Source organism: Lagopus leucura, unplaced genomic scaffold (genome assembly GCF_019238085.1).
Source record: "Lagopus leucura isolate 7727_CA_CO unplaced genomic scaffold, USGS_WTPT01 Super-Scaffold_100004, whole genome shotgun sequence".
Taxonomy (NCBI): domain Eukaryota; kingdom Metazoa; phylum Chordata; class Aves; order Galliformes; family Phasianidae; genus Lagopus; species Lagopus leucura.
The window spans coordinates 19,591,677-19,618,717 of NW_024962264.1; the positions used below are offsets into that span (position 1 = coordinate 19,591,677).

The 27,041-nt window shown below is 41.5% G+C and overlaps 1 protein-coding gene across 5 annotated transcripts in view; it reads right to left on the bottom strand.

The window, feature by feature from the left end:
- The window catches only part of STOX2 (storkhead box 2), a 128,100-nt gene that overhangs the window by 12,047 nt on the left and 89,012 nt on the right, over window positions 1–27,041 (bottom strand). For 3 of the 5 annotated variants that reach the window (XM_042871391.1, XM_042871395.1, XM_042871392.1), the window contains exon 2: window positions 7,365–7,517. In XM_042871391.1, the coding sequence (XP_042727325.1) occupies window positions 7,365–7,517 (153 nt within the window). Of the gene's footprint in view, window positions 1–7,364; window positions 7,518–12,921; window positions 13,150–13,269; window positions 13,400–27,041 lie in introns of those variants that run through there. The other 2 variants (XM_042871393.1, XM_042871394.1) reach the window with 2 other exon arrangements.

Genomic DNA, 27,041 nt, shown 5'->3' on the forward strand with positions numbered 1-27,041 from the left:
CATTAATGGAGTGCAAAAAAAGAAGGAAGAGAGAACTTCTAGTCACTTCCATCGCATAGGTGACCCTAAGCTACAGGATAAAATCACTGGAAAGCAAAGGGTGTTAGAAGGAATATTTCATTTTTCATCTTCTTCCAATCAAATACCTATATCCCATTTCACCAGAACTACTTATAACAATGTACAGTCTCCTATAAAATAGTGGTTATTTGTTCATTTGGATGCCTAAGTAGTTTTCCTACAGCAGAATACCACAAAGGAAAAAAAAAAAAAGGATTCCCCAAAATTGCCCCCCATCACAGTCTTGATTGAACTGGTTTGCTCTCCCATTAAAACATGTCTCAACTAAAACAGCTGCTCCAAAATACATGTTTTGAATGATACAGTTCAAGTTACCCAAAGAAACATTTCCACTATGCTGAAATTTACAGATCTAGCTCCTAAGAATTTGCTTCTGTCTTTCATATGCAATGTGAAGGATGCTTACTTAAGTAAATATATCACATACCAAGAGATGGTCAAGCATGTCAGCCATGCATCAGTGCCACACCAGCCGCATAGGAAACGTGGCACTGTGAACCCAGTCCTTCCCACTACCAGTACTCCTGCTGAGTTCAGTGGTGCAGCAGCAAGTCTTTAATAATTTATTAGATAAAATACCAAGTTAGCATGCTGTGCACAGGAGTAAGTTCCATGTAGAGCTAAGGGAACAAGAGTCTTAACAAAAGTAGTTTAAAAAGAAATCTGCTTGTGTTGAATGAGAAATAATAATCTTCCAAAAATTTCAGTTGAAATTGTTATCTTCGACCACTATATTTTGATGAACTAGGAACTGTTTAAGCTTATTTTGGGGTACTGAGCTGGTTTATATTTTTTGAACTAAAGAAACTCTTTTTAAAAGTTATGATTATTTACTCTAGGTTTTAGTTTTTCCAATAAAATTAATTCAGTAAATAAATAATTGAATCCGAAGGTAAGTTATGTTGGAAGGGACCTTGATAAGTCATGCCATTAGCCCACCTACGAAGTGCAAGAAAACTTATATCAAATTATCATATCAGGTTCTGAATAGCTGAAAGAATGAAAATTTCATGAAATTGTGCCTTCAGTAACATTTCACCAAATACTTGCTTTTCACAGAAATACTTTGGAAAAATTTCAACCAGCTGTTCCTGTCATGTAGTTACCTTCCATAGCATGTAGTGTATGGTCACCAGCTCTTTGCTCACATGTCAAAGGCTGCAGCCTGCAAGCTCCCTGAGTTCCTTACGTGAGCAAACATGAGAATGACAGCAAGAGCTCTGGCAGTATGACCAACATCTCATCACATGATTACCACGCTCTGAATGCACAATTAAATGGGCTCCCAAGCATCAGCACCCAGTAACACAGTGCAAGTGAAAGGCAGGACAATGAAAACCTCAGTATCACAGAGAGCAGGAGAACTTGCTCAAAAACAGTTTCTTGGTGCGAGGGCAACTCTGGAAAAGGCATGCTCCTGGGATGGGATGATAGGCCTCAGTAAACCACTGGTAGCCCAAAGGAGTCTGGCCTTTGCAAACAAAATAAGAAGTCTTACAGTGCTGAACAAACCAAAGGTGACCAGTGCTGGAACTTACAGCAGCTCTAACATCCTGTAAGTAAGAAGGCTTGCTGCCAAGCACCCTCACACTTAATTACATGATATAAAATATGGCGACACAGATCTATCATTTATCACGTCAAGCACAATGGAAAGTAAAATATAATGAAAAAAAGGCAAAATTTCTTGCCTGTTTCTGCCAAAGAAACAGATGCAAACTACCTGGGATATAAGTAGCAATGGAAAGTGAAAAGAATTAATAAGCAAAAGATATTCATCATTTTCCAGGAAGAAATGCACAGGCCCATTATAATGACATACCTTTAATATCTACATAGAGCATGCAGAAGGAAATCTAGGGTCAGTACCACCCCTCATGCTTTGCACCACAAGTGGTAGATGACTCCAATCTCAAGCTTATATGCCTCTCCATTCTGTGCTGAAAATGCACTGCAGGGTCCAGTCCTGCTCCTACTGAGATGCAGTTGTCGTGCAGCAGCCAATCTCTACTCCTTCCTCTACATACAACCTGACCAAGCCATTGCATCCTCCAGGAGCCTACAAATAAATACCTGAACACATATCTACTACCTTTGGAAGTACTGGAAGTACTTGGTCTTTCATCCTTATTTCACTTAACTAAAAAGAACAAGAAAAAAGAAAAAGGAGAAAAAGGAGAAAGACATTCAGCAAGAGATTGATATGGATCATCTCATGTTTTAAGCTAGCTTTTTTTCATACTGTGACAAAAACGCCCTGCAAATACATGGTAAAAATAAATACATATTTTTTCACCCAACAAACCATAACTACAGTATGTTGGGTGAGTGTCTAAAAAATTGACGCACTGTAGTTACATTAATTGACTAAGTCGTAGGGACAGAGAACATGCAGAAAAAGTAATTAGCATGCCTGGGCAGTCAGTGACGCTGTAAGTGAATTGTGTCAGCCTTCTCTCTGGAGCTGGAGACTGTCACTCCTATTGCTTGCTGCACGCGGTACTTCCCTTCATTTCACTACCCCAGCTGCGATGATGGCAGATGCAGATCTCTGGAGTATTGCTAATACTACCTACTTTTGTTTAGATTTTGTTCAGGTCTCTTTCAGGTACTTACAAAAGCAGAAACAGACTCAAACTTGAATTAGGTTGTTCAGCAATGTGAACAGGAGCAATGAAATTAATCTAGCCCCCTTGCTAGTATTTTGTGTATGCCTTTATACCTAGTACGTTAGGTGAATACTCCAAACATGGCTGCATATGGCATAGTCTTGGCAGATGTGCACTTGAGTGTTCCCACTGCTCATAACCAGAGCCAAATGAGTGCAAAGATCAAGTAGTTTATTTATATTAGGAAGTGTTAACATCTATCCTACATAATGATTCTCCTTTCCCACCTACTATGTCTATTTTCCCTCTGAGCAGTTAAATATTTCATCCTATGACTCCAGTTGTGTTGTTACGTTTTGTTTCCAAACTTGAAGTGTGATATTGGGTGTGCAACGGAATTACGCAAATTTAGAAGCCCGAACTTCCCATACAAGCACTGGAAAGAGAGATCATCTCATGCGACAATTCATATTCATGAAGTCAAAACAAAACAGAAAAACAAGGGGAGTCCTTGTTTAATCCCATGGTTGGTGAGATTTCTGTTAGATTGCAGCAGGTTCAATAAAAAATAAAATAAATGTTCCTCTATGTGTTCTACAACCTTCAACGAGGTTAAAAAACAGCAGAGGAAAGTCTTGCTGTGGATGAAGATTTTAAGACAGGACTGGGTCATTCAACTATTCTTCATACAGCAATTTCAATGCCATGCATCAACAAATACACTAAGGAGAAAGTATACAACATGAACAGTCTGGGACCAGCCCTGCTCCATCTAGAGCCACTGGCCAAGATTCTCCTGACTTCAACAGGCACAGAACAGGCCATTTAAAATAATCAAAGAACTTAGACTTAGCAGCCCTACTGTGCTGGAAATAACAATGAGAGATAGAGGGCAAGTGATGTCAAAGATCATGGCAACTCAGAGGCGCAAGCAGAAGAAGAAATCAGATTTCCTGGCTTCCTCAAGATCTTTTTCTTCACATTAACCTGCCCACATCATTTCTATATATAACCTGCCCTTGCATTCAGAAGTCTACTTAAGGTCTCCCTGCTCCTATTAAATAGGTGCAAGAAGAAAAAAAAAAAAAAAAAAAAAAAAAAACCAACCAACCAGTAGTTTAGAAGCTCTATCATTTAAAATACTGCATGACAGCAGTGGTGTTATTTAAGATTATGTAGTGTTTAAATAATTCAAAAGCAGAAACTGTCTGGACACTGAATCATCAGACATGTACATTTTTTGCATCTCAAGAGAGTCTACTATGCCATCCTCTGAGCTTCCAGACAGAAGATTATGTCTTGTTTGCTGCTCACAAAGAACACTGACCTAGGGTGAACTCAGTTAATGTATGACACTTATTTTAAGTGCTACATATACATTTCACATATTTAAAGAGCTAACAGATATGAATGTGGACGTCAGAGAAATTTGCCAGCTTTCAGAAAACTTCTTACTTCAAAACATGACCTAGTCACAGACACAGTTTCCATGCTGGAATATTGAATACCTTAAAACGATTTTTGTAACAACACAGACAAATTTGGATAGAAAAGAAAAATCCTTACTAAAGGCAGCATAGTCTAATGCTCAATGTTTCCTTCAGCCATAGCAATACAGATAAGAGGGTCTGGCTGCTAAACACAGGAGCAGAGGTTACATTCTTAGCTCCTTATACTGGATTTCAAAGATTTACATTTAGTGCACAGGATTTAAACCATGGTCAATAAATATAAAGTAGGGCTGTACAAACATCTCATTGGGTAATTCCAAGTTAGAATAATGGAAGCATGTGCAGCAGGAACTTTCCTGTTCTTTAAAAAAACTGGTAAATAACAAACGCCACAAATAAGATATACGTTATCATTACAAACTTTTTCAATAAAATAAATTCATGAAAAATACATCTGAAGTAGTATTTAAATGGTGTTAAGTCTGCTAAAATGATTTTCTCCTGAGCTGATGCTAAGGCTTAACAAGGGATAAAAGAAATACTCTGATTGGCTCATGAAATACTAGTTAAGGATGTGGAGTGGTTGCTATGTGATGTTATAAATAATTAGCATACCTTATTTCAGATAGAGCCATGGCCCAGATTTATGCCTGCACAATGGCTCAGCAAACTAGAGGGCTAGACTGCTCGTGTAAGATCCGCACTGAGGAAAGAGGTTTATTATTCTTAGGCAGTTTGAGAATGGCATCTGGGGTCTTAGGAAATTTATATGTGCCATGAAGAGCAGTGAAGCGTCTGTTCATTAAAACATGAACAGCACAGGCAGACAAGTCCTGCTACGGGGTGAGCTACAGTGAGGTTATTTGACAATGACAGCTACATCTACACTGGCGATCCTCTCCTCTCTCTCAGCGTATCATAACATAATTAGGAAAAATAAGCTATCAGAACATGGGAGGACATCAGATATTTGAAAATAGCCACAGTGAACAGAAGGACTCAAAAAGCCACGGCTGGTTTATGAGAGAGATTGGGCAGACAAGTGGAAATATCACTCAACATGAGAAAAGATTCCATTCATCGTATAAAGGCACGAGATGCATGGATAGTGCTCATACACTAAGAGAACATGCATGCTTTCTCTGTTAAACACGTTATGGCTGGAAGAGAAGGGCATTCCTCTAGAGAGGGGAAAAACTGAACAACAAAGGGTGTTTTTTTTTTTTTTTAATTATAATTTCCTTTATGTTTTAGGAAATGGAGTGGGAAAAACAAGGCTCTCCTTTTTTTCATCCCCAACTTGAGAAATGCACATGTCCATGGCCAGTGGAAAAAAGAGGCAGCAAGAGACTGTGTGCTAAGTTGCCTGAGGCTTCTTGTGAGCAGTCTGCGGCAGCAGAGCCTGTTGAATTATTTTTGATGCATGGCTCTGTCTAGCAAGAACAGCACAACGCACCATGGCACCTGATAACCATGCTCCCAGGAAACTCAAGGGATGCCACCAGTAAATTATTGTTTCCGCCACGCAATTGCGTTTTTATTAAATGTACTGATAGAATCACTGGAAAAAACACTTGCAATCTATGCAACCTTTCAAACACATAGCTATACAGAAAACATGACCTAGAAAAAAACATCAAAATAAATTTATCTAGAATTACAATTACGAACTTCGCCTTCTTTGCATCCTATCCCTTACAACTTTTACCACGGTTTTCAACATCTGTGAAGCATACTGAAAATAAATGCTCTGCAAGCTAAACCACAAATCAGGACAGAGAGATAGTATTTACAAAATATACTTGCAGTAATCTTTTCCAAAGTACAATTATCAAACGTCAGACACAATTGTTTACCTCAAACATAGCTGTAGATCCAAAACTACATTTTAAAACCTCAGAAGTGAGTGCCAGTTGCAGCAAAAGTCAATGCAACCTCTAAGGCTTTGAGTTAACTCTTGCTTTGTAACTTTTAAGATACAAAAAAAGTTCAAGGCATGAAAACACATAGGATCATAGAATGGTTTGGGTTGGAAGGAACCTTTGAGATCATCTAGTTCCAACCCCTCTCCTACAGGCAGGGACACCTCCCACTAGACCAGGTTGCTCAGTCTGGCCTTAAACACTTCCAGGGAGGGGGCATCCACAACCTCACTGTGTTACGATCACCGTTACAATTAGGCTGCCTAGAAGAAGCAGATACATCAGTAGTTTTATTACTGAAGAATTTTTAATTACTGCTTTTGTGTCATTAAAAGATGTACAATAAAGAATTTTCTTAGCTAGTTCAGAGAACTGTAAACTGAGGGACAGTTCCCCAAACCTTTTAGTCATAGAGAGTTGCCAAGTTAAAAATAAATTAAAAAAAATATTCAAGCTAGAACTGCATCCAAGATGACTCTGAAAGTCCCTGCATGCCAGACCGACAGCCTCTTCCCAGCTTAAATATAACACCCTCCTGCTGAGGCAGACACATCATCACCATTGGACTCCAGCACTCATATCAGGCCCCGCCAGATTTAAGAGTCTCTCCCACAGGCAGGATGTGGGAAACCCACTCTTTTTTAAAGAGAATGCTCTACACAGAGACCTCTGTGAGGTCAGCCCTACAGAGAGTGAATGATGGCACTTGAAACAGCTGAATGAAGTTAACAGAGCTCTTAAAACCAGATTGAAAGCCATGAGGTAGAATTAGTCTGTTCTGGCTCCAACATATGCTTTTGTTCTCTTTAAGTAATAAAGAAGTCTTAAACTCTCCCGATTATGATGATAAAGAAGGTGTTTTGTGATAAAAGTGACAAATAGCCTTATTTATTTGTATTTTTTAAATATTAAAAAGAAGAAACAAATGAACACAATTTGCTGTTTAGCATCTCAAGACATTGTTTTAATATTTACATACAGTCAGGAATTGGCCCTGCAAAATGTGTATCTCACATGAATGGCTCCATCAAATGGAACTTCTCTGTGCATATAAGAAAAAAGAACAGAAAATTTTAACATTGGAACCCCAAAGCCTCCTTTTACTTTTGGGTATCATCTCATGATTAATCAATATTCCCATCCAGGAAAGTTAAGATAAACAGATTACTAAATGCTGAAACTCCATCTTCTAAGGAAGCCAAACAGACAAGCATCTTTTAGGCAGTGAGTGGGGGGACTCTTTAACTGCCCTTTTACAGGCATGAGCTCTTTTGACCAATGATTTATTCATGCACAGTTACCTGGGAAGCAGGTTGTTAGGTGCTCCATTAGTGCTTCTTGTGTGACTTGTTTTCGGGCAGAGTTCATTGCTGAGATGGCCAGGCAAAGGATTTCTCCAAGTGGAATAAACTGTGACTGACTGATGGGAGACATGCTGATTGGTGATACATCACCTGCAAAAAAACAACAGATGTGCAATGAAGCATTCTCTATAAAATGCTGCCCACAGAACAACGATGAAGAGACACAATTGGAAATGATGCATACAGCTCTGCAGTCTTTGTACTCTGCAGAATGAGAAGCATCCAACTTATTTCAACCAACAAGCTTATTTCAAAACTTGGACACGGTGATCTTTGGAACAGGGCAGATGTACACAGTGCAGATATACTTTCTCAAAGGGTGCAATAGGCAGAGTCAGAAAAATGCCTACAAATCGTCATTTAAGGTTGCAAAACCTTACATTTGAACATTCTAGCAGGTAAATCCATACACAAAAGCGTTATACGCATTTTTCTGGATGCGGAGATTTCACAACCCATTCATTCACTGGCTAATGGTATGGACTGCCTACCACTTCCATTTGACAGACTACATCTATTAGTGACAGAGATTACAAAAATATGTTGATGTGTTAATGAATACCATTTCCATTCAGCTGGTGAAGTGGAACACACTCTTTTAAGGCACAGAAGCATTAGACACCTCAAGATTGATACTTCCAATAAGTCTGTCTCAGATCTACATGTCTAATGCCTTTGCAAAGATCACATATTTTTAGGAGTTTTTATGGTTCCAGGATGGCCTGAAAATAAGCTTTGTTGTAACTTCACCCAAATAACTTTTTCTCATGTCATCTTTAAACATAATTCTCTAGCCCATACTTAAAAGACCACTGAAAAATCCTTAAAGCAAAAGTTACTGAAGAAATGATAATTTGATAATACTAGCAAGACTGCACAACTACACTTAAAGACATGCATTTTTACATACTTTATATAAATATAGAACTGATCTTACATGCTGCTCTTTACCTCCTCTTGAAAGGATAACAGTTCCCTGATGATCTCAAATACAGGGGAGAAACAGACTAAGAGATTCCCTTTGACAGTGGAAATAAATATTATTCAAACTTTTCTCTGTAATTTTGAGGATCTGATATTTGCTCTATGAATTCTATATTCCTATTATTTCTACTAGGCAGGAATAGCAGTCCTTGAAAGTGATTATCAGAATGCATTTAGCCTTGCATTACAATCATTACTTTGTTAAAGAAAGGAACTGGTGAACTGGTGAGAGTAGCAAATTGTGTAACTGTTTCAGAGAGACATACCAGCAATGTTTTTCAATACACCAACTGTACAATCTGTTGTGTACAACAGTGATACACGTTACCCGAGACATAATAATGATTTAAACTACACATTGGCACTATGCTGCCTCCTGACTGCTGCTGATTAATCAGGCCTGATCACATCATTGCGACAATCCCATCACAGCAGTTTTCCTCCAGCTTCAACACAGCACACCTCAAGACCCTCCTCTTGAGTGACGACAGAGTGATGACCTTAACACATAAACTGTTCTGGATATTTTCACCTATACATGCCCAAGAAGCTCCTGCCAGAAGTGCTCTTTGCATGCAAGCACTATCAGTCAGAGAGGTTGTAGACAGCTTACAGGGAAATGTGAGGAGGTATAATTCCACATGACTCAGGAACAAATCCTGCTTGTCTCTTCATCACTGAAGAATGGGTAAAGAACATCACAGTTATTAATTACTGTTTACTGATAACTATGCCTGCTATCAGATGAAATTTGTCTATCCCTGTTATCACCAAGACACACAAGTCACCACTGCACTCTGTCTAGGAGAATGTTTTCTTTAATGGTTAATTCCACATCTAAAAAGCATCAGAGTTACACCAAGAATCATGCAGATTGAGGTAGGCGATTTCAGAAGCTTCTGCCCTTCATATGCAGAGGATGGGTGCCACAAGTTCCCTTGTGAGCAGACATGGGCTGGGAGCAGCCCGGCTCTCTCCACGGACAACACCACGCCTGCAGGGCACACCTTTGGGATCACCCTGTTTGGGCTTGTTAACTTAAACCTAGCTGAACACGGGTTACGCAACAGTAACATTTACCTGGCTTTTAGTCACCTTGCACTGCGCACAATTTCCCTTTTCAAAGCAGGCCTCCAGCATGGAATTACTTTTCTAGCTTAGCATGCGGAAAACATTCAGTCTGCTTGATTTGATCACTGCCACTTGGGTCCTCATTGTCAACAACAAGCTGAGAGTTTCCACCAAAACATGAACTATTTCTATTTCCCATACCTCACCCACCAGGTCCTTAGCACTAACACAACCTTTAGCAGAGCATGCTATTGCCAGCTAACAAACATTTCACTAACAAGAAATAAGACGACAATTGCACACAAAACCACAACTTCAATGTCCGTAAATGGAATGGAAATGGTCAACAAGTATTTGTTTACATGAGAGCCTTCCTTTCTGTTTTGTAAAGGACTATCACCAGTCACGGCTTTACATTCTTCCACGGAATATTTTTCAACCTTCTTTATGATGAGGCAACTCTTGTTTCGCCTCTGTTGCGTCCAAATTAACTCTGCAGCCCTCTGTCAGTAATGGTCCGCTGGAGCTAATTAGTGACTCTGGGTTTAGAAAGGCTGACACACATTGGTAACACCAGCAGTAGACCCAGTGATAGAAAGTCAAAAGTCCCTCATCCAGGGAGGCTCTAATTTGCCAGGTTTCATCTTAAATATCCCGCGGCTCTGGGAAATTACAAGCACTCTGTGGTTATAGTTAAGTGAACAAACTTATCTGATGCACAACACAACATTTCCTTGTGTTTATGATTCAATATATTAACATCAATTATGTGTATAAATACTGCCTAGCCCTCTGAACAGAAGGTTGACTACAACTTTTTTTAGGAAAATCCATTTAAAAAAAAAAAAAAAAGATAATCAAATCTGCTTCTCCTACTTTTTTTTTTTTCTTTTGGAAGACCACATCGCTTACACAAACCATCCAGCATATGGCTCCTGTTAGCTCTGGCTGATGCTCGTCTCAAGCAGCTTTCTTTTGAAACCAAATTACTATCCTTGACTTTCATATGTTTATGTTCCCAATTAAATGAAAACTGAAGCTCAGAAAGCAGTTTTCACCAGCTGACTGCAAGCTCTGTTTAAACACTATCTATATATTTATATGTATATGCATATAGTTTCACCTCTGTTACTGCAGTGCCTTTCCAATGATCTCTTTAAATAAATTTTTAAAGTTTTTCTACACTTTTTAAGTGGTGCCTCATTTTAAGAAGTGTCTAAGCATATAACAAACAATAAATGGGGGCTGTCCTCATTTATGCTGTAAGGGGATTTATAATGCCACCCCGTGGGAAAACACTAATTTCTGTTACTCAGAACAAGAGATTAATTAACAAATAAAATAAATGCTTTGCTCCTACATAGCACATTTCTCCAAAACGTTCACAAAAACAGAGTAACCATAGCTATCTTCAACATACAGATGAGAAAGTGATAGTCTGCAACTGAGCTGGCAAAGAAAATTCACCTCTTCCAAGCCACATGAACCAGAGCCCTTCCCATGCCATTTACCTACTGTCTCTGTTCACTCAAAGTTGGGGTACCACCATCCTGGCAGAAAATGAGCTACACTGTATTTCTCACCATCTATCAGTAATTAAACTACCAGCTACATACAGATGACAGAATTTTAATTAGCAATTCTGCTGCTGGAAAGAAGTGACTTAGAAGTCAAACTCTCTGTCTCATGAAGTTTGCATGAGGACTGTTTGAAAAATCACCTCCTGACTTATGAATGGAACCGATTCAGTACAGCCATTCAAAAGGAAAATTCACAAAATTACAATGCAAAGCCACAATTTATTAGACTCTCTATATACTCCTTCCTTGAAATGTTGAAGAAACCCTCTGATTACAGTATGCATGCTGTGATATACAGAAAGCCAAATTGGCCATCCTGGCTCTCAACACCTCTGCAGCCTTTTACCTCCTATGGCCCAAAATAAGCTGTAAACACAATTTCTGGCCTGGTTTCCATGGGAAATGAAGCTTGCACAAACACAGTCTGGGTACATTCATGTGCCAGAAAGGTCGGGACTCAGTAGACAATAGAGACTCTACAACAGTGAGCACTTACTACACGTGCTCCAACTGCTTGGTGGGGCAGAGCCACGTCCCACCAGACATGAAAGAACCTAGTCAGAAAACACACATCAGGTCACTTTTCTACTGCTTACAGGGTTACGGAATTGATCAGAAAGAATCAAACAACTAGAGTGCTTCATGGCACCTCATGGCCATAGATGCAGTTTCAACAAAAATTCTCTACACACATTCTCTTGGTAACAACATGTTTTGGTCAACAATCAACCACAGTTTCAATCCAGGAAGAACTAGAGAGCTGCTCTTCAAACACAAGAGAAGTAACAAAAACAATACTACCAGTAAGAGACAGAAAGAAGGCTCTTCAACTATTACATTTTCACTATTATTACTATTATTATTCAACTACTATATTTTCACTTCCCCTCCCCCCAAAAAAAAATACTGAAAGTGAAAAGTCTCTTTTAGGAAAAGCACATTATCAAGTTGACTTGCAGAAGCAACAGATGCCCCACAGGTAACATACCTGGCCTGGGTTGCACATTACTCCCTTTTCACCCAAACCTCAACATAACTGATCACTCTAATCACAGAACACCTGCTTAGATGTGGCAAACTAAACTTTTCATATGTGAACTCACAATGATGATATACAATTGCCATTTTAAGCCAGATCATGCTTTCATCTCATTAAGCAACATGAGGGAGCAGAAGGACATGTAGATTTCTATGTTACCCAGATTACTCTGAAATGCCTTGGATCTGCATTAGCATATAGTAAGAAAGAACACATTTTACTAACCAAATCTGAAATACAGAAAATCAGAAATTACATTGTTTTCACTGTTCTCAGCCATAGCTAAGTCTTCATTTTAAACCACATTTTAGAGTATTTTTGGGACAATGCAGCAAACTGTGCTTAGTAGATGGTTATGCATATCAGAGGGCTGATTTTCAATAAGAAAAGTTAAAGATTCTGCCATTTATTCACATTTAAGAGCAGGTTAAACAAAGGCACATCAAGTGCAGTAGCAGACATTCTCTAAAGAGGAAGGAAGCTCATTCCACACCTCCGAAACTCACACACATCAAAATATACCTTCTCTTGCAGATACAGATACACTTCAAAAATGCAACCTGGCAATGTGACCAGAACAACTTTAACCAGTCTGAAGAAAACACAGCAACCCTAACAATGAGTAACCACATGATAAATACTTGCCTCTGAACAAAGTTCTAGTTCTCTACCAGTTATGAACTGCACTTCAATTACATAAATTTATCTTCTTACTTGGTCAGACCCAGCTAAAAGCACGATCTCCAGGTTCATCAAGTGCCACACCGCGTTTGGAAAGAGGTGCTACAATACCCACAGTCTCCAGATTTGTCTTACGTACATTTCTCCTGAGTATTTCCTGAAATGTAAATTTCCTTTTCTTGGTTCATGTCCAGTGGTCAGCTGCCTCCTGATCCAAAGTGATATACATCCCAGCACGTGTTATGACTATAATCATAGAAAGTTTCTGCTGGAGCACGGAACTTTCCCAGAGAGGATTCAGTTGAGATTTTTTGAGGTACTGCTTATCCTGGGATGAAAGAGGGTAGACTGCTGTTTTGTTTTGTTTTTTTAATATATTGTGTGCTTTAGAATGTGTTTACACAAACTGTAATTTCCAAATGCATCTCTTAGTAAATGTCCATGTCTATATTCCTGGCACACAATATGTTAAAAAAGGGGGACTTACCTGAACCCCTATGATCTGGTTCCATGCTCCAGTACAGTATCCAGAGTATCTGTGATGTAAGAACACTGTGCATATTGGGGCTTTATATCACTGTGGAAGCTGGCAGCAGCAGAGATCAGTGCCACAGGACCTGAAAGAAGGAAAAATAAAGCATGCTTTTAGGCAGCAATATGCCAAACACCCACCTCTTTAAGAAGGATGTAGAGGCTTCCAGAAAATAAAAGAGAATGCAGTATCTGTGCAGCTCCACCGAAGGGAATGCCATTTCAGACTTATTTCTCACATAAGCACAAGTAATAAATGGTTAAGAAATGAAGGGGAGGAGGAAGCAGAGAATCTAAAGGGCCCTACAAATACAACTCCCACACGGGTGTTTTGAAAACAACTCTCTCCTTTTTGCCCCATTTCCACAGCACAGCTGGAATCCCGTTCTGACACCACCCCGTTTCGAAGGCACTCACAGTCTTAGCAAATCACCTCTCCACTGCAGTGCCTCAGGATTCTGCAGTGTCACTCCTCTTCTGCCTGGCTCTCTGCAAAGTGAAGTCATAGGAATGGATCAGCCAACCTGACTTCTCACTACCCTGCCCAGAATCCTTTGTGAACTGAAATGAGTCATCGCTCTGAAAAAATCCACCACGCAATGTTCCAGGTTTCTCCCTACGTTTGCACTGGCTTCTTTGTCTTTGAAACCAAGTGCCTCTGCTTCTGGAACCGTGCCCAGCTGCATTGTACAGGATAACAAGCCAGCCTCCTCGTTAAGTGGACAAGAAAGCTATTTACATGCATTAGCAAAGACAAGTTAAAGCTCTAACCCTCTGGTCGAGATAAAAAACGTACCCCCAACATCTCTTCCTGATTTAACACACACACACCCCCACAGTACACAAAACCACAAATGCTCAGACATATGTATACGCAGACACATACACACATGCTTACACAGAGCTGTATTTTCCTGTATTATTCACTATTTGAACACGACACTAATTTTTACTTTATTGATTCAAAGAAAAGACTTACTCTCCTTTGTCAGTCCCAAAGAATGCTGCAGCCTTGCACGTAACAGACAGCATTGCTCTACACTGGATCAAAGTTGTGCTGCTGCAACTGTTTATCAAAAAATTAAAAGCAGTGGACAAGTTCCTGCAAGCTCGTTTTTCATCATTCCATTCACCGTTTGGGCTCACAACAAAGTGAGCCCTGAAACCCCGCCAGGCAGAAAACGTCAAACTGCTCCAAGTGCTGAGAGCCAGTGGAGCTGCCTCAGCTTTTGCTGCTCCTGACAAAGAAAGTAATGCTCAGAACGAGGTCACTGTGTCACCATCTCACTCCCAGTGCTAGATTTTCCATTGCTTGCTGAGGATATGCTAAGCTGGAGCATCGAAAAAAAACACAGAAGAGGAAGGAACAGCACGTGATGAGGGACAGATGCAGCTTGGAAGGAACATTTTGAGTTATTTGGGAATTTTGATAGGAAAAAAACATTTAAAATTGTCTTTACTGTAAGAGACCTATTTCTAGTTGTGATCTGTCAAAATGAGGAGACCAGGCAGGCAGAAACAGGAGCAAACAAAACAAGCAGCACTGCCACGGGACCCTTCTTTAAAGGCTTCTGTATTCCAAGCACTCTGAAGTGTAGCAGGCACATAACCCTCACACTCCTGAAGCACAGAACTTGAGGACCCACCTATGCTGGGTCACAGTGACTTCCTCCCAAAGTGAGCACTATGCTGCCAGCCCAGCCCTGTGATGACCCCAGCAGTGAAAGAGCCTGGCCCAGCCTGAAATAGCTCTGTTTCAAGAGGACAATACAGAGCTGGCTTGCTCCACTAACAGATCACTCTTGTTCACAGCTCTGTGCCAACTGTTATGCAGCAAAGGCATAGTACAACCAAGTTGATCTACAAGTGTAAGGCATGCAGGGTGCTCTGCTACATCTGCACTCACACAGCAGCCAGGATCTCAACATTAAAAGCTGAGAGTCTGCTACAACACACAGTCATTGGTTCCTGTGTTCATTCCAGGAAATCTTCCTTCAACTTCATAGGAGCTTTGCTTTCCCCAAGGCTCCAGGATCAGCCACAAAGCTTCCAGTGAATCCAACTTGGTGCTCCCAATGTTCGGATCCCCCAGGATCACCTCGTGGAAACTCAGCTTGCTTGTCTGCTGAGCCCACACCCACTGCACTGCAACGAAACTCATTCCGAGAAGAAACATTTGTGTGTGCTTAAAAGTGAATTACAGCATGCACTTACTGCACAAAAGAACAGGAGCAGCTTCAGGGGATGCTGAAGGTGGAAGGCCAACCATTGCACATCAACACTCAGCTGCTGAAGCCTGGAGATGAAGAAGCGATGGCTACCCATCACAGGCCATCTGCCATGACCACCACTTCCATCAGAAGTGGCCTCACTGAGCACCCCGGGGAAAATGGCCCAGTGATGGCATGGCTTCAGAAGAAACCAGACCAAAGGACATCAGAAAGATGCAAGGTCCTTCAGACCTCATTTTCCTGGCTGTAAGAAGCATACTCTTTTAGGGTGCTCATGTCCGTGTCCCTCCTGTTTTGTTAATCTTTCTGACTTATAGTTCTTAAAAAACCCACAACCAGAATCCTGTACCATATTCTAATGCTCCTGCCAATTTCTCACATGCATCACATACAAGGAAATTTACATTTCCAGGCTTTTGGTGGATATCCTGCTTTACATGAACCAAAAATGAAGGCTGTTTTTTCCACAGCTGTACTACACTGGCAGTCAGCTGTCACAGGCCCTACAAATGACCTCTTGCAGGTATCTTTTTATGCTGTTTCAAGCAGACGAGGTGGAGGCAAGCACTCCAGGCTTTGGCTCCCAGGACTGCAACTTGGCCCACTGACACTTCATCACTCACTCACTGGGTATGAAGCCCTGCTTATCCAAGTCTTCTAATTTCAGCATTTCCATTGCTATAGAGCCACACAAACTAAAACAAAAAACAAGTGACACTTTACACCTTGCCTACACAGGTTAAAACCAGGACCCAGTGCAACACTTGCTAAATCACTTGCTAGGTAACACTTGTTACTATCCAGTATACAGTGTCTCAATGAGCCCTTCAGCCTTTACAGAAGAAACAGAACAATCCACAAAACTTCACCCCAAGATAGCTGGCGGCTGAAACAATTGTGCTTTTAGAAAATCACCCACCCAGGCAAGTAAATAACAATTTTAAATCACGGGAAGAATTCTCTAAGTTAGATTTTATAGCCGGGACTGTACAATGGGATGGAGGAGACTGAAGAACAGCAAAACCTTGATTTATTTTCTTGCATAGAAACCTGTTACTACAAATTCTGTGAATTAATACTAAACTTACAGCGTTACTAACCTAAAAATAAATAAATAGATGGATAGATGGACAGGTGGATAGACAGATAGACAGATAGATAAGGCCTGCCTATTTTCTGGCAGTGCATAGTTTAAATGCAAGGAAAGACAAAAGCATTGAAAAGGACCCGGCGTTTCACAAGGCAGCACGAGCACGTGAGAAACAAAAGAAGAGAAAACCAACAATGCCAAACCTCGATGTTTTCTTTTAGGGCAGGAATCTCATAAGAGATCCTTTTGCCAACACCCCTACAAGAGCAGAACATGGCTGTTGGAGCACAACGATCAGCTGCCTTAGCCCCTCGCTCCTCCCTATCGACTACAGCGTAGCCAGCACAGTGTCAGTGTGACTGGGAATGCTGCAGCACACACGCAGCAAGTCAGCAGCTGAAATTCTTGGAAGGTGAAAGGATGATTAGCAACACATGCCGACTCCTCTTATTTTATTGATTGCTGTAACTGTGGCAGGATTTTCATCCCAAAGATAACACAGAGGTGGTTACAGCTTTGCAAACAAATAGTGATGACTGGCAGACAACTTCAGGTTAGAGTAAGAGCCTGCAACATTGAACCAAGTCCCATGGTACTGCAGCAGTCTTTAACAGCTCAGTTTTTCCTGGCTAGGAGAGAACTGATGAAAAGGCCAGGGATGGAATCAATTATAATAGTGCCAAAGTGGTTTTAAAAAGAAAAGGTTAGACACTCCAAAGACTTAGCAGTTTAGAGTTCACTGGGTCATTTCCAACTAGTGTAACTACCAGCAAACACAGAAACCAAAACCTACCTCCCCAAATAAATGACATGTCTGGAAGCAGAGGTTCTCCCAGTTGAACAGCTCACTAGATTAAATGCATTTCCTCCCATCCATCTCACATGGACTTTGCTTAATTTTACTCAGTACTCATTATATTGCAGTAAACCAAAACCTTCAATGGGTGTTTTACTACTATTACAAGAGTAAAACCTTCCTGCATGCTATTTTTCTAGAATCTGAAAATTTCCCTGTCTGTGAGACATAAACTGAACAGGCTATTTCAAACACAGGCAGAATTATCAACTTCACAGACAATTACCTCTTGTGCGACTTCATACGTATTTCCTAATTCACACGAATAATCATCACTCATCCACCAGTTCCACCAATTTGACACCAGCAACATGCAGACCATGCTCCTGAAGTGGCAGAACCAAGGGTATTACAGCACGACGTCCTCCCATGCTCACTGCAATGCCTTCCACAATACTGCTGACGTCACTGCTTTGCCAAATGGTTCATCTGCCTCACTCCACTGCTGCCAGGCTCTTCTGAGGCCCTCGTTAGCCATCTTAATGACTCTGAGCAACTGTGACCAGACAACCCACCCTTCAGATTTCTAATGCAACCATCACAAACTAAACACTGCGCATAGTACAGTTAAACCATTTCCTGGGATGAGAACTGGATGTTCCTCTTTTTTTCTCCCCTGTACTCTACACAGGGCTCGACAATCACAGAATCCTTAAGAGTTGGAAGAGATCTCTAAAGGCCATCTAGTCCACTTCCCCTGCAACGGACAGGGACATCCACAGCTAGATCAAGTTGCTCAGAGCCTGGCCCAGCCTGGCCTTGAAAGTCTGCAGGGACAGGGCATCCTTGTGCTCCTCGAGTGCTGCTATGACCCAGTTTTCTGAAAGACGAAAGCACATAAAAATAGTTGTGTGTTTGCCCTCTTATCCAGTACAGAGGAAACTAAAGTAGGATATAAGACTGGGCTCCTGAAGAGGTGACCTCAGGAGCTGCTCATGGTCTCAAATGACACTGAACTAAACCAAAAGGCTACCGAAAGAAAGAGGAGTAACTTCTTGAACAAATGTCCACATGAAATTCTTAGATTAAAACATAGGGGATGTATAAATCTAAGCTCTGGATAAATACATTTCATGGCATGGTAGGAGAACATGCTGCACTAACCAGCCCTCACCAGGGCTGAACAGAGCCTTAGAAATAAGTTTTGAAATCTGTGCTGTTTCTTCTGTTTGGTACCAAGAAATTTTAGCCTTAGAGCTAACGTACAGGCTGCTTAAAGAAAAGCCTGGGCTGTGAAGATTGAAGTATGGTCAGTGTCAGATTGCAGGGCAAAACAAAAACCAACAGATACAAAGAAAAACACAAGAAAGGTTAAAAGGAAATGCAAGGAAAGAGATGAATACTGTTTGATTCCTAAAGCAGGCGATGCAGCAGATGTGATGCTAATGATGAAAGAAGACTTGCTAAAAGAATCCAAATGCTTAACGGGGCTGAACGGAAGCAGGAATAACAACCAAATGGTGAGAAATAAACTTTCCAGCTGTACGAAGGCTGGGAAAATCCAAGGGTCTACAGGATTGCTGGAATAAGCAAAGTGGGAACGGCTGTCTGTTTTGGTGAAGAGAGAAGTGAACAAAGGGACAGTTGTTTTCCACAAGCCAATCTGCATGTGCTCTGCATCCACCAGGCGCTTGCCTTTGTTTTGTTTTCTAGGCTGACCTTCACCTTGTGCTACAAAGGACTCAATGAAAGCCTCAATTCCCAGCCCCAATTAAAAGCCTGAGAGAACGAACACATCTTGCTGTCAGCCCAGAGCTGAAACCCAATTGCCAGTGCTGCAGCAAAGGGAGCATCCTCCAAAGCTCCTGCTCTGATGGACGGAACCTGCATCCTCCAGTGACTGCAGATGGGCTGCCACTCTTTGGAGCTTGTAAAGTTCCTAAAAAGAAGCACTGGGTTCGTTCTTCAATGGGTTGCTTCTAAGCTTTTATGATGCAGGAGCAAAGCCAGCAGAAGGATGGGAGTTTAAGGGGACAATAGAGAAAACACAGAGTACATTAGTGTGCATGCTAATAAGGTACATATGCAGTACCACTCCACTGAGGGAGCAAGCAGTTTGGGCAGTCTGAACCAAAACATATGAAAGCTGTTAAACATGTCATCACCAATACTGTCTTCAGAAGTTTACTGCTGCTTTACGAGAACCTCTTCAAAACACACACGCACAAGTAGTTTCTAGAAAGGAGGTGTAATCCACCAGGACTTGAAAATGCGTGGCTTCCTAATGTGTGTCTTGTGTGTCATGTGTGGTCTGCCAAGCCTTTGCAGGAGGATTTTGCTTAACCTGTGGTATTGGATTTTAACTGTGGTACTACGTTTAATTGAGATGTTGCACTGCAGCTTTATTATGCAGCATCTGGTTTGGTACACTCCCTGATCCCAATTTGGGGAATCTCTGGGTACAGGGATAAGATGGAAACAGACCGCAAAGCTTTTGTTTGAGAGAATATTTCACAGCCAGAACTACCACCACGTAATTATACCTATGGAAATCCACACTTACTCTGGAATGAGTGATTTTTAAACCTGATTTAGTTTAAATACCTTCCAAATATTACACCAATGACTGCAGCTGTACAAACGTAATCCTGCTAAATTCCTCTGCAGGAACTTTCATATCACACATTAAAAAAAAAGTGAAAACAAAAAAATGACATCAATTGTAATTAACAGTCAAAACAGAATACAAATTTTAATAGAGATGGAAATGTGTCTTCCTGTTGTTCAGTAACACCCCTCCCAATGTATCCAAAAATTAAACATTTAAAATAAAGGAATTATTCTTTTCTTTTAATAATATTTTTTTCTTGGGTTCTGGTAACTTCACTATTGAAGACAGAAAACCACTGAGATGTAAAGTTACAAATTCTATTTCTCCAAAAGCTTCCTGTTATGGTCAAAGGCAGAGATATTAAAAGAGCCAAGTTTGGTTCCCATTGCCATATGTTGTTTCTAATAGTCACAGCTTGTGTTTCAAAACCGATGTAGGTTTGTACTTCCCTTTATCTACACTGAGTGCTGCTGTACTCTCGGTACTTCTGAAAATAAGGACAGTCATGGAGGAGCCTAATTTTAGACACTCGCTCCTGCAATCTGGCAATAAAGCTCAGACTTGAATGTGAACAGAATCCATGCATGCAAGTTACTTAGTAATATCTGAAAGTCTCAGGCCTAACGTCTGAGTTATCATCTCCTTCATATTTGAATAGTTAAGACCCTAAGTGTCTACATAATGGCATAAATGTTTTACTGATATGTATTTCATCTTGTACCTGAGAAACTTCTCTCAATGGAATTTTTAGTGTCACAGCTGTTTACAAGATATGCTTTGGTTTTACAAAGTCATATTCTTCAGATGAAGAAGAGGGATAGTAACAAGGAATTAGACAAAATAATTCCACTATTCAGTGGAATTCCTCCTGGTGTCTTTAGAGATCTAGGGTGAGAAAGCTTTGTCTAACTTCCCAGTGACATCTTCGTGCTGATAACATAAGACTTTTCAAGGGTAGGAACAACTTTGCCAAAAATAATCACCACAAATTTGCCCCTGACACACAGCCTCTGACTATCATTCATCACCTATGCAGACAGGTATGATACATGTGTGTTTGCCACACAGCACTCCTTGGGAAGCACTAGCAGAACACCAACAACACACATGCACAGAGAGCTGGACGGCTCCTTCCTACAGCAGTGAAGTCACAGTATAGGCCCTGTGATATCACAACGTTCTCCACAGCAACAGCCTATGAGGTCACAAATAACAGATTATCACTTTGCTGCAGGATTAAGGGAAATAAGAGGCTGGTCTGTCAGGAAGATGGGTTTTACTTCAAATAAAGGGAATTAGGAGAATGCTGAAAATAAACGGGCTGTAAATTGTCTTTGTCTGACAAGTTCCCTTTCTTAGCTGGTACTGTAAAATAAGATACTGCTTTCATTGACAGCTTTGAAGGAACTGAGTGAACTGGAGGCTGTCTCTTGAGTTATTACACAGCAAATGAATCCTGAAACAACTTTTCATATCTTTTGACTCATTATTTTGATTTTGCAAGTGCAGACAGACCCCCCTCCTCCCACTTTTTGCTAGCTACTTTCCTCACAGGTGTTCAAAGCAGGCGCTAAAGTAAAAAAAGAACACACACACAAAAAGAAAAAACATAACAGAAAAGGAACAAGAAGTCTGGACGCATCTTGAACCAGAACATCTCATTGCTAAGGTAAGAATCTGGGAAGATAATCCAAACTGGGATCTATCTTCTGAAAAAAGATTGAAAACAGTACACATTTTAAGTTACGGTGCTTTAAGTACTTGTTTAAAATGCAAGAAGCAGTGATTGCTTAGAAGAAGCTTCCCCAGAGAATATGCTTAAAGTCATAGGAATCATTCTTGCAAGAATTACTGTTAAAATGAAATACTTGTACCAAAAACTTCTTTACGCTCCTGGTGATTCATTTTTTCCCCAACAGAGAGGGCTTACTCTCTTGTAAATACCGACTTTGAAAGTTTTGTGGTCAAGGAGATGATCCTGCCCCTATGCTCTGTGCTGTGAGACCTCACCTGGAGCACTGCATCCAGATGAGGAGTTCTCAGTGCAGGAGAGACATAGTTGGCACCTGTTGGAGTGCATCCAGAGGAGGGCCGCAAAAATTACCCAAGGGATGGAACACCTCCCTATAAGGACAGGCTGAGAGAGCTGGGGCTGTGCAGCCTGGAGAAGAGAAGGCTCCGGGGAGACCTGAGGGTGATGGTGAGGCACTGGCACAGGTTGTCCAAAGAGGTGGTGGAGACAGCCCAGGTCAGGATGGAGGGGTTCTGAGGACCTGATGAAGCTGTAGGTGTCCCTGTTCAGTGCAGGGCAGCTGGACCAGATGGCCTTCAAAGATTCCTTAAACTCAAATAATTCTATGATTATTCACAGAGATCATACATTCCATGCATGCTCGTACATTAAACCTCTTTTCCCATATTTTTGTAGTAATTGCCCACTTTTCCAGAGACTTGGCAACTCAGGCAGCCCAATGTCTGCAAACTAACTGCATACAGATTCATCTCACACGTGCAGGAGGCCCAACATATCATGTCTGCTAGCCGTGCTTAATTTATCCATCTGGGACTGTCCCAAATTTATGATTAAAATCTAGCAAACCTAAAGCAGCCTGTTTTGTAATTTACAACTGGTGTTGTGATGCAACCATGAAATGGTTTTACAGCATGAAAGCATCTTGCAGCTTCAGGAGAACTGTGAGTAAGGCCCTGCTCAGCTTATCCTGGCCCAGGGAGACGTCCAGCACCAAGTTCCAGCAGCACTGCCCACTTACACTCTAGGTGGAAAATGGTGGGCTGCTCTGCAGCTGCTGACTAAGCTTTCACCTGCAGTCCTATTGTAGAGTCTGGAAAGCTTAGATCTCTGTTTTGCAGAGGAACAAGAGTAAAAAACAAAAACAACAAAAAAAATCCACTAGTGATAAATAATACAGGCAGACTGGTGATCTGCTTCATAGTGTTTTAAACACGCTTTGAAATTCCGCAACGTGCTTAAGAACACATTTGCTTCTTTGCCCTCCAGCCCAGCAGCGAGGAGCCCCGGCTTTCACGTGCCACATGTACTCGCTTTGCCACTCAGCACTCCAGCTCTCCGGGGCCGCATACAAACAGCGAGGCTGTGCCAGAGCTGGGCCGGACCCCGCCGCTCCCTTTCAACCCGCAGCGAGAAACAGACGGCCGCTCCGCAGCGGCCCGCCGCCACTGCCCCGTGCCAACGTCGGTTAGAGGCCAGGTGCCACCGGCGCTGCCGCAGCACGAAAGCGAGCACACAGGCCCCGACGAGGAGGGATCTCCGCCCGGCTTGGCACCTTCGCAGCGGCTCCCCCCGCCGCATCGCCCCGCTCCCGGCATGCCCCGCGCGGGGCTCGGCAGCCCGTCGGCATGGCAACGCGTGGTCCGTCAGGGGTCCCCACGCTGAGCCCTGCCTTCAGCTGACATGCAAAGCTTACACACCAACAAGCAACATCCGCCTCGCTTGAAGAAACTAACCTTACCTTTGCTCCAAGCACGTTCCCTGCATCTTTCAGCCACAACTAGCGCCGGCGTTTTGCCTCACATCCACAGCCCCAAGCTAGCAGGCGCACAGACCTGAGACAAGTGGACCTCAAAACATAAAATATAACGAAGGTTTTTGTTGAGTGGCTTCTTTGGGGCTGGAATTGTAAGGTTTTATTGCTTGGGTTTTTCATTTTTGGCTTAAACAAACAAACAAAACAATGACAAGGTGATAAGGCAGATCTCTATCCAGTTCTCCATCACCGTGTCATCCTTCCCACCTGAAGCACAGGCATACCAGGCTCTTGGTGCTCCAAGAGGCATCACACCACAAAAATCCTTTCGCACACCACAAAAATCCCTTTGCACACCACATGATGGTCCACACTCTGGAAACAGGGCAGGTGATGCCAGCCAGGTGCTTCCAGAAGTGGACCTGAACAGCTGCAGCAAACAAGTAACCCACCCTTACTACTAGAAGACTGAACGCTTAACTATTTTATGTGACTTTTTAATCCAGTGCCACTTCATTATTGGTCGTTAAGAATGCAAAAAAAATTATTCTTCTACGGCTGTTGCTAAGGAAGGCTCTACACCTGTACTAATATTTAGGCATTCTACTTGTCTAAAAAGATGTCATCATCTAAATAGATTATAGGAAAAGGAATATTTTTTGCACAAGAATGGTGAAATGACCAGCTACCTCTGTCTTGAACGAGTGCAGGAGTTTCTTCGTCTCAAACATGCTTTGTAAAAACAGAAACCAGCAAACAAAACCTACAGTTGTAGAGCAAATGAGAAAGTTGCAACAACATCCTCAGCTCCTTCTGCTTCTGCTTATAAAATGCTGACTACATAGGCTTTTAGGCAAGCAGGAGATTTTGTTTCCAGAGCCAAATCACAGGCTAGCAAAGGTGTCTTGCTGTGGATCCAGAGGATGAATGTGAGCTTTGCTCTCAGTGCGGATCAAAGGCTTTCTTTCAAGTGTAAACGGTCATCTTGGTTTTTCAGGGCTGGTCAGTCTTACAGTCCACTAGAATCAACAATTAACCACACAAGGCTGGTGGATATTTACAAGAAAGCTAAAGCAGGGTTTATGTCAGAGTAACATGGTGTTTAAGACACAGCTGATGCAAGCCCTAGTGCAAAACTGAAGGTCGGCAGTGTGCTGTGGTCAAGAATCAGCAGAATGACTTCATCCTCCTCCAACACTCAGGCAAAAGGAGGGGAGCTGAGAAGGGACAAGCAGCCAATTAACCACTGATTCAGCCTGAAATTCAATGTTCTTCCCTTTATGAGCTCACTCATCATTTGAATCACTTATGCAAGCTGCATAAATGCTTTTGTTCCAGTAGCTGACATGCAACCCATTACAGGAGTTGGCTAACTTGAAAGAAGTGGAATTTTTCTGCTTGAGCAAGGGAAAAATAAAAATAAAAATCAAGAAAGTAGCATGGCATGGTCATTACCAATATTGAAAAGCAACTACTACCATTCAAGCTGGACTAAGAACTGCTACATGGCACCAGAAGTGCTAGGTAGGATTGCCCCTGCCCTGCAACTACACACCAAAAACGTCCACATAATTTTCTTGCCTGCACTGATTTCCCACAGAATTGCTCTGGCTCCCATTTGTCATTAATATTTGAGACCTTTAAATGTTGGCAGTCTTCTCCATCAACACAACTGGAACACACCACTTTCTCTACAATTCAGGTATGAAGAAATGGTTCCTTACAGGGAAGCATCAGCAGTCTAGCATTTTACAAGATCTGGAAGAAGGCATGTCCTGCCCCAAGAAGTTTACAGCCTACTTCAGAGAAAGCCAACATGTTTCAGATAGAATCTATGAGGCCATGCAAGCATGAGATCATTTCCTCTGTGTGATTTTTAGCTTTACATACTTATCAATTGCTCCCATTTAAGAAGCTCATTTGGGGAAAAGGAAAAAAAAAAAAAAAAAAAAAAAGGCTCTTCATGATTTTATCAGTTTTGATTTTTGGCCTTGGGACCAACCATAAACCTTTAGTTAATAAGTATTTACGATTCCCTTTGTCCTCAAGTAGAGGAGGAGGAACCTGGCAAACAAGAGAGGACAAGATGAATAGTGATGGCTTCCAGCAAAACTAGCAACTGCTCAACCAAATTGCACAATTCATAAAGGAAATGCCACTACTGCTAGCTTAAGGATAATAAACCTACAACCGAACTTCATAAATTCTATTGGCACCTCTTGTTTGTATTCGAATAAAATAATTAAATATGTGTTTACATATTTTTGAAATATGTGAATGATGACCAAGCAAATTAGTTGTAACGAAAAACAAACATGAGGCCTGGCACTGACCAGCAGTAGCTCCAGGAGGAGATGCACAAACAGCAAGCCTCAACTCCAGCAGTCTCCAAGAAAAGATCCAAGACAGGTCCAGCACACTGAACGCCAACAGACTAATCACCAAGACTCCTTCAAATACACCAGGAAATAGCTTTGATTCAAAAGAAGGGGAAGTAAGGATGATGTAAAACACCTTTGTAGTGTTTCAATGCCATGACATGATGGAAATGTGCCTTGGGCCTAGCTTATGCTACTCCTATGGAGTAACTCCCCAGCCATTTAAATTTTTTTTGCTGCATCGAACGTAGTGGTGCAGAACTACATTGCTTTATATTACCAGAGCTGACTGTGCTAGAGTTAGCACTGCCCCACGTGCACTAAATGAAATCATACTTACATCCCCTAGCATGCAGTGTACTGTAGTCATAAGCTTGGCCCTTCTAGACTTTTTTTTTTTAAGTGTGCTCCCATGCCAGAAATCTTTCATTTGCAACAGACAGATATAAACATATATCTCTTTCATTTGCAACAGCCAATAGATAAACATACATCTCTTTATTGCCCTTGAAACGCTCACATGAGTGGCGTACATTAGAAATGAAATATTCTTCTCTGTGCTTAAAATCCTGCTAGCAAACTAGGTGCTTTTAACAGGTCCATCTGGCAGCAGAACCAGTATAAACAGAACTAAACTCCCCTCAACAGCTGCATGCCTGAAATCAGTTTTAAATCCACTGTTAAGACAAGCAAGGCCCTGTCTCAACGGAAAGTAAGAGGCAGTGGCACATGGCCAACGCAGGAATGGGGAACCATGGCCTACGGCCCTGTAGCCACCAGGTGTAAGGACTGCTCAGTTACTATGACACTGCATTGTCATACAGCCACCCATACCAAAAAACGACTGACACGGTTAGCCCCTGACAGCAAGTTCACATGACAGCTGGAATTTTCAAAGAAGTTTAAAAACGCTCAGTAAATTCCATCTGGGCTTAGGACCATCAGAACTGGTTTTATCAAGACAGCAACCTCTGTCAGAGCTCCCTAGAGTTGGCAAGCATTGTTTGTCATATCCAGTAGACCATCAGGACTTCAACCAAGGAAGGATACATAGATGGAATAAACAAGGATAAAAGTAGCAAGCACACATTCCAAGAACACGCTTAAAAATAGTGC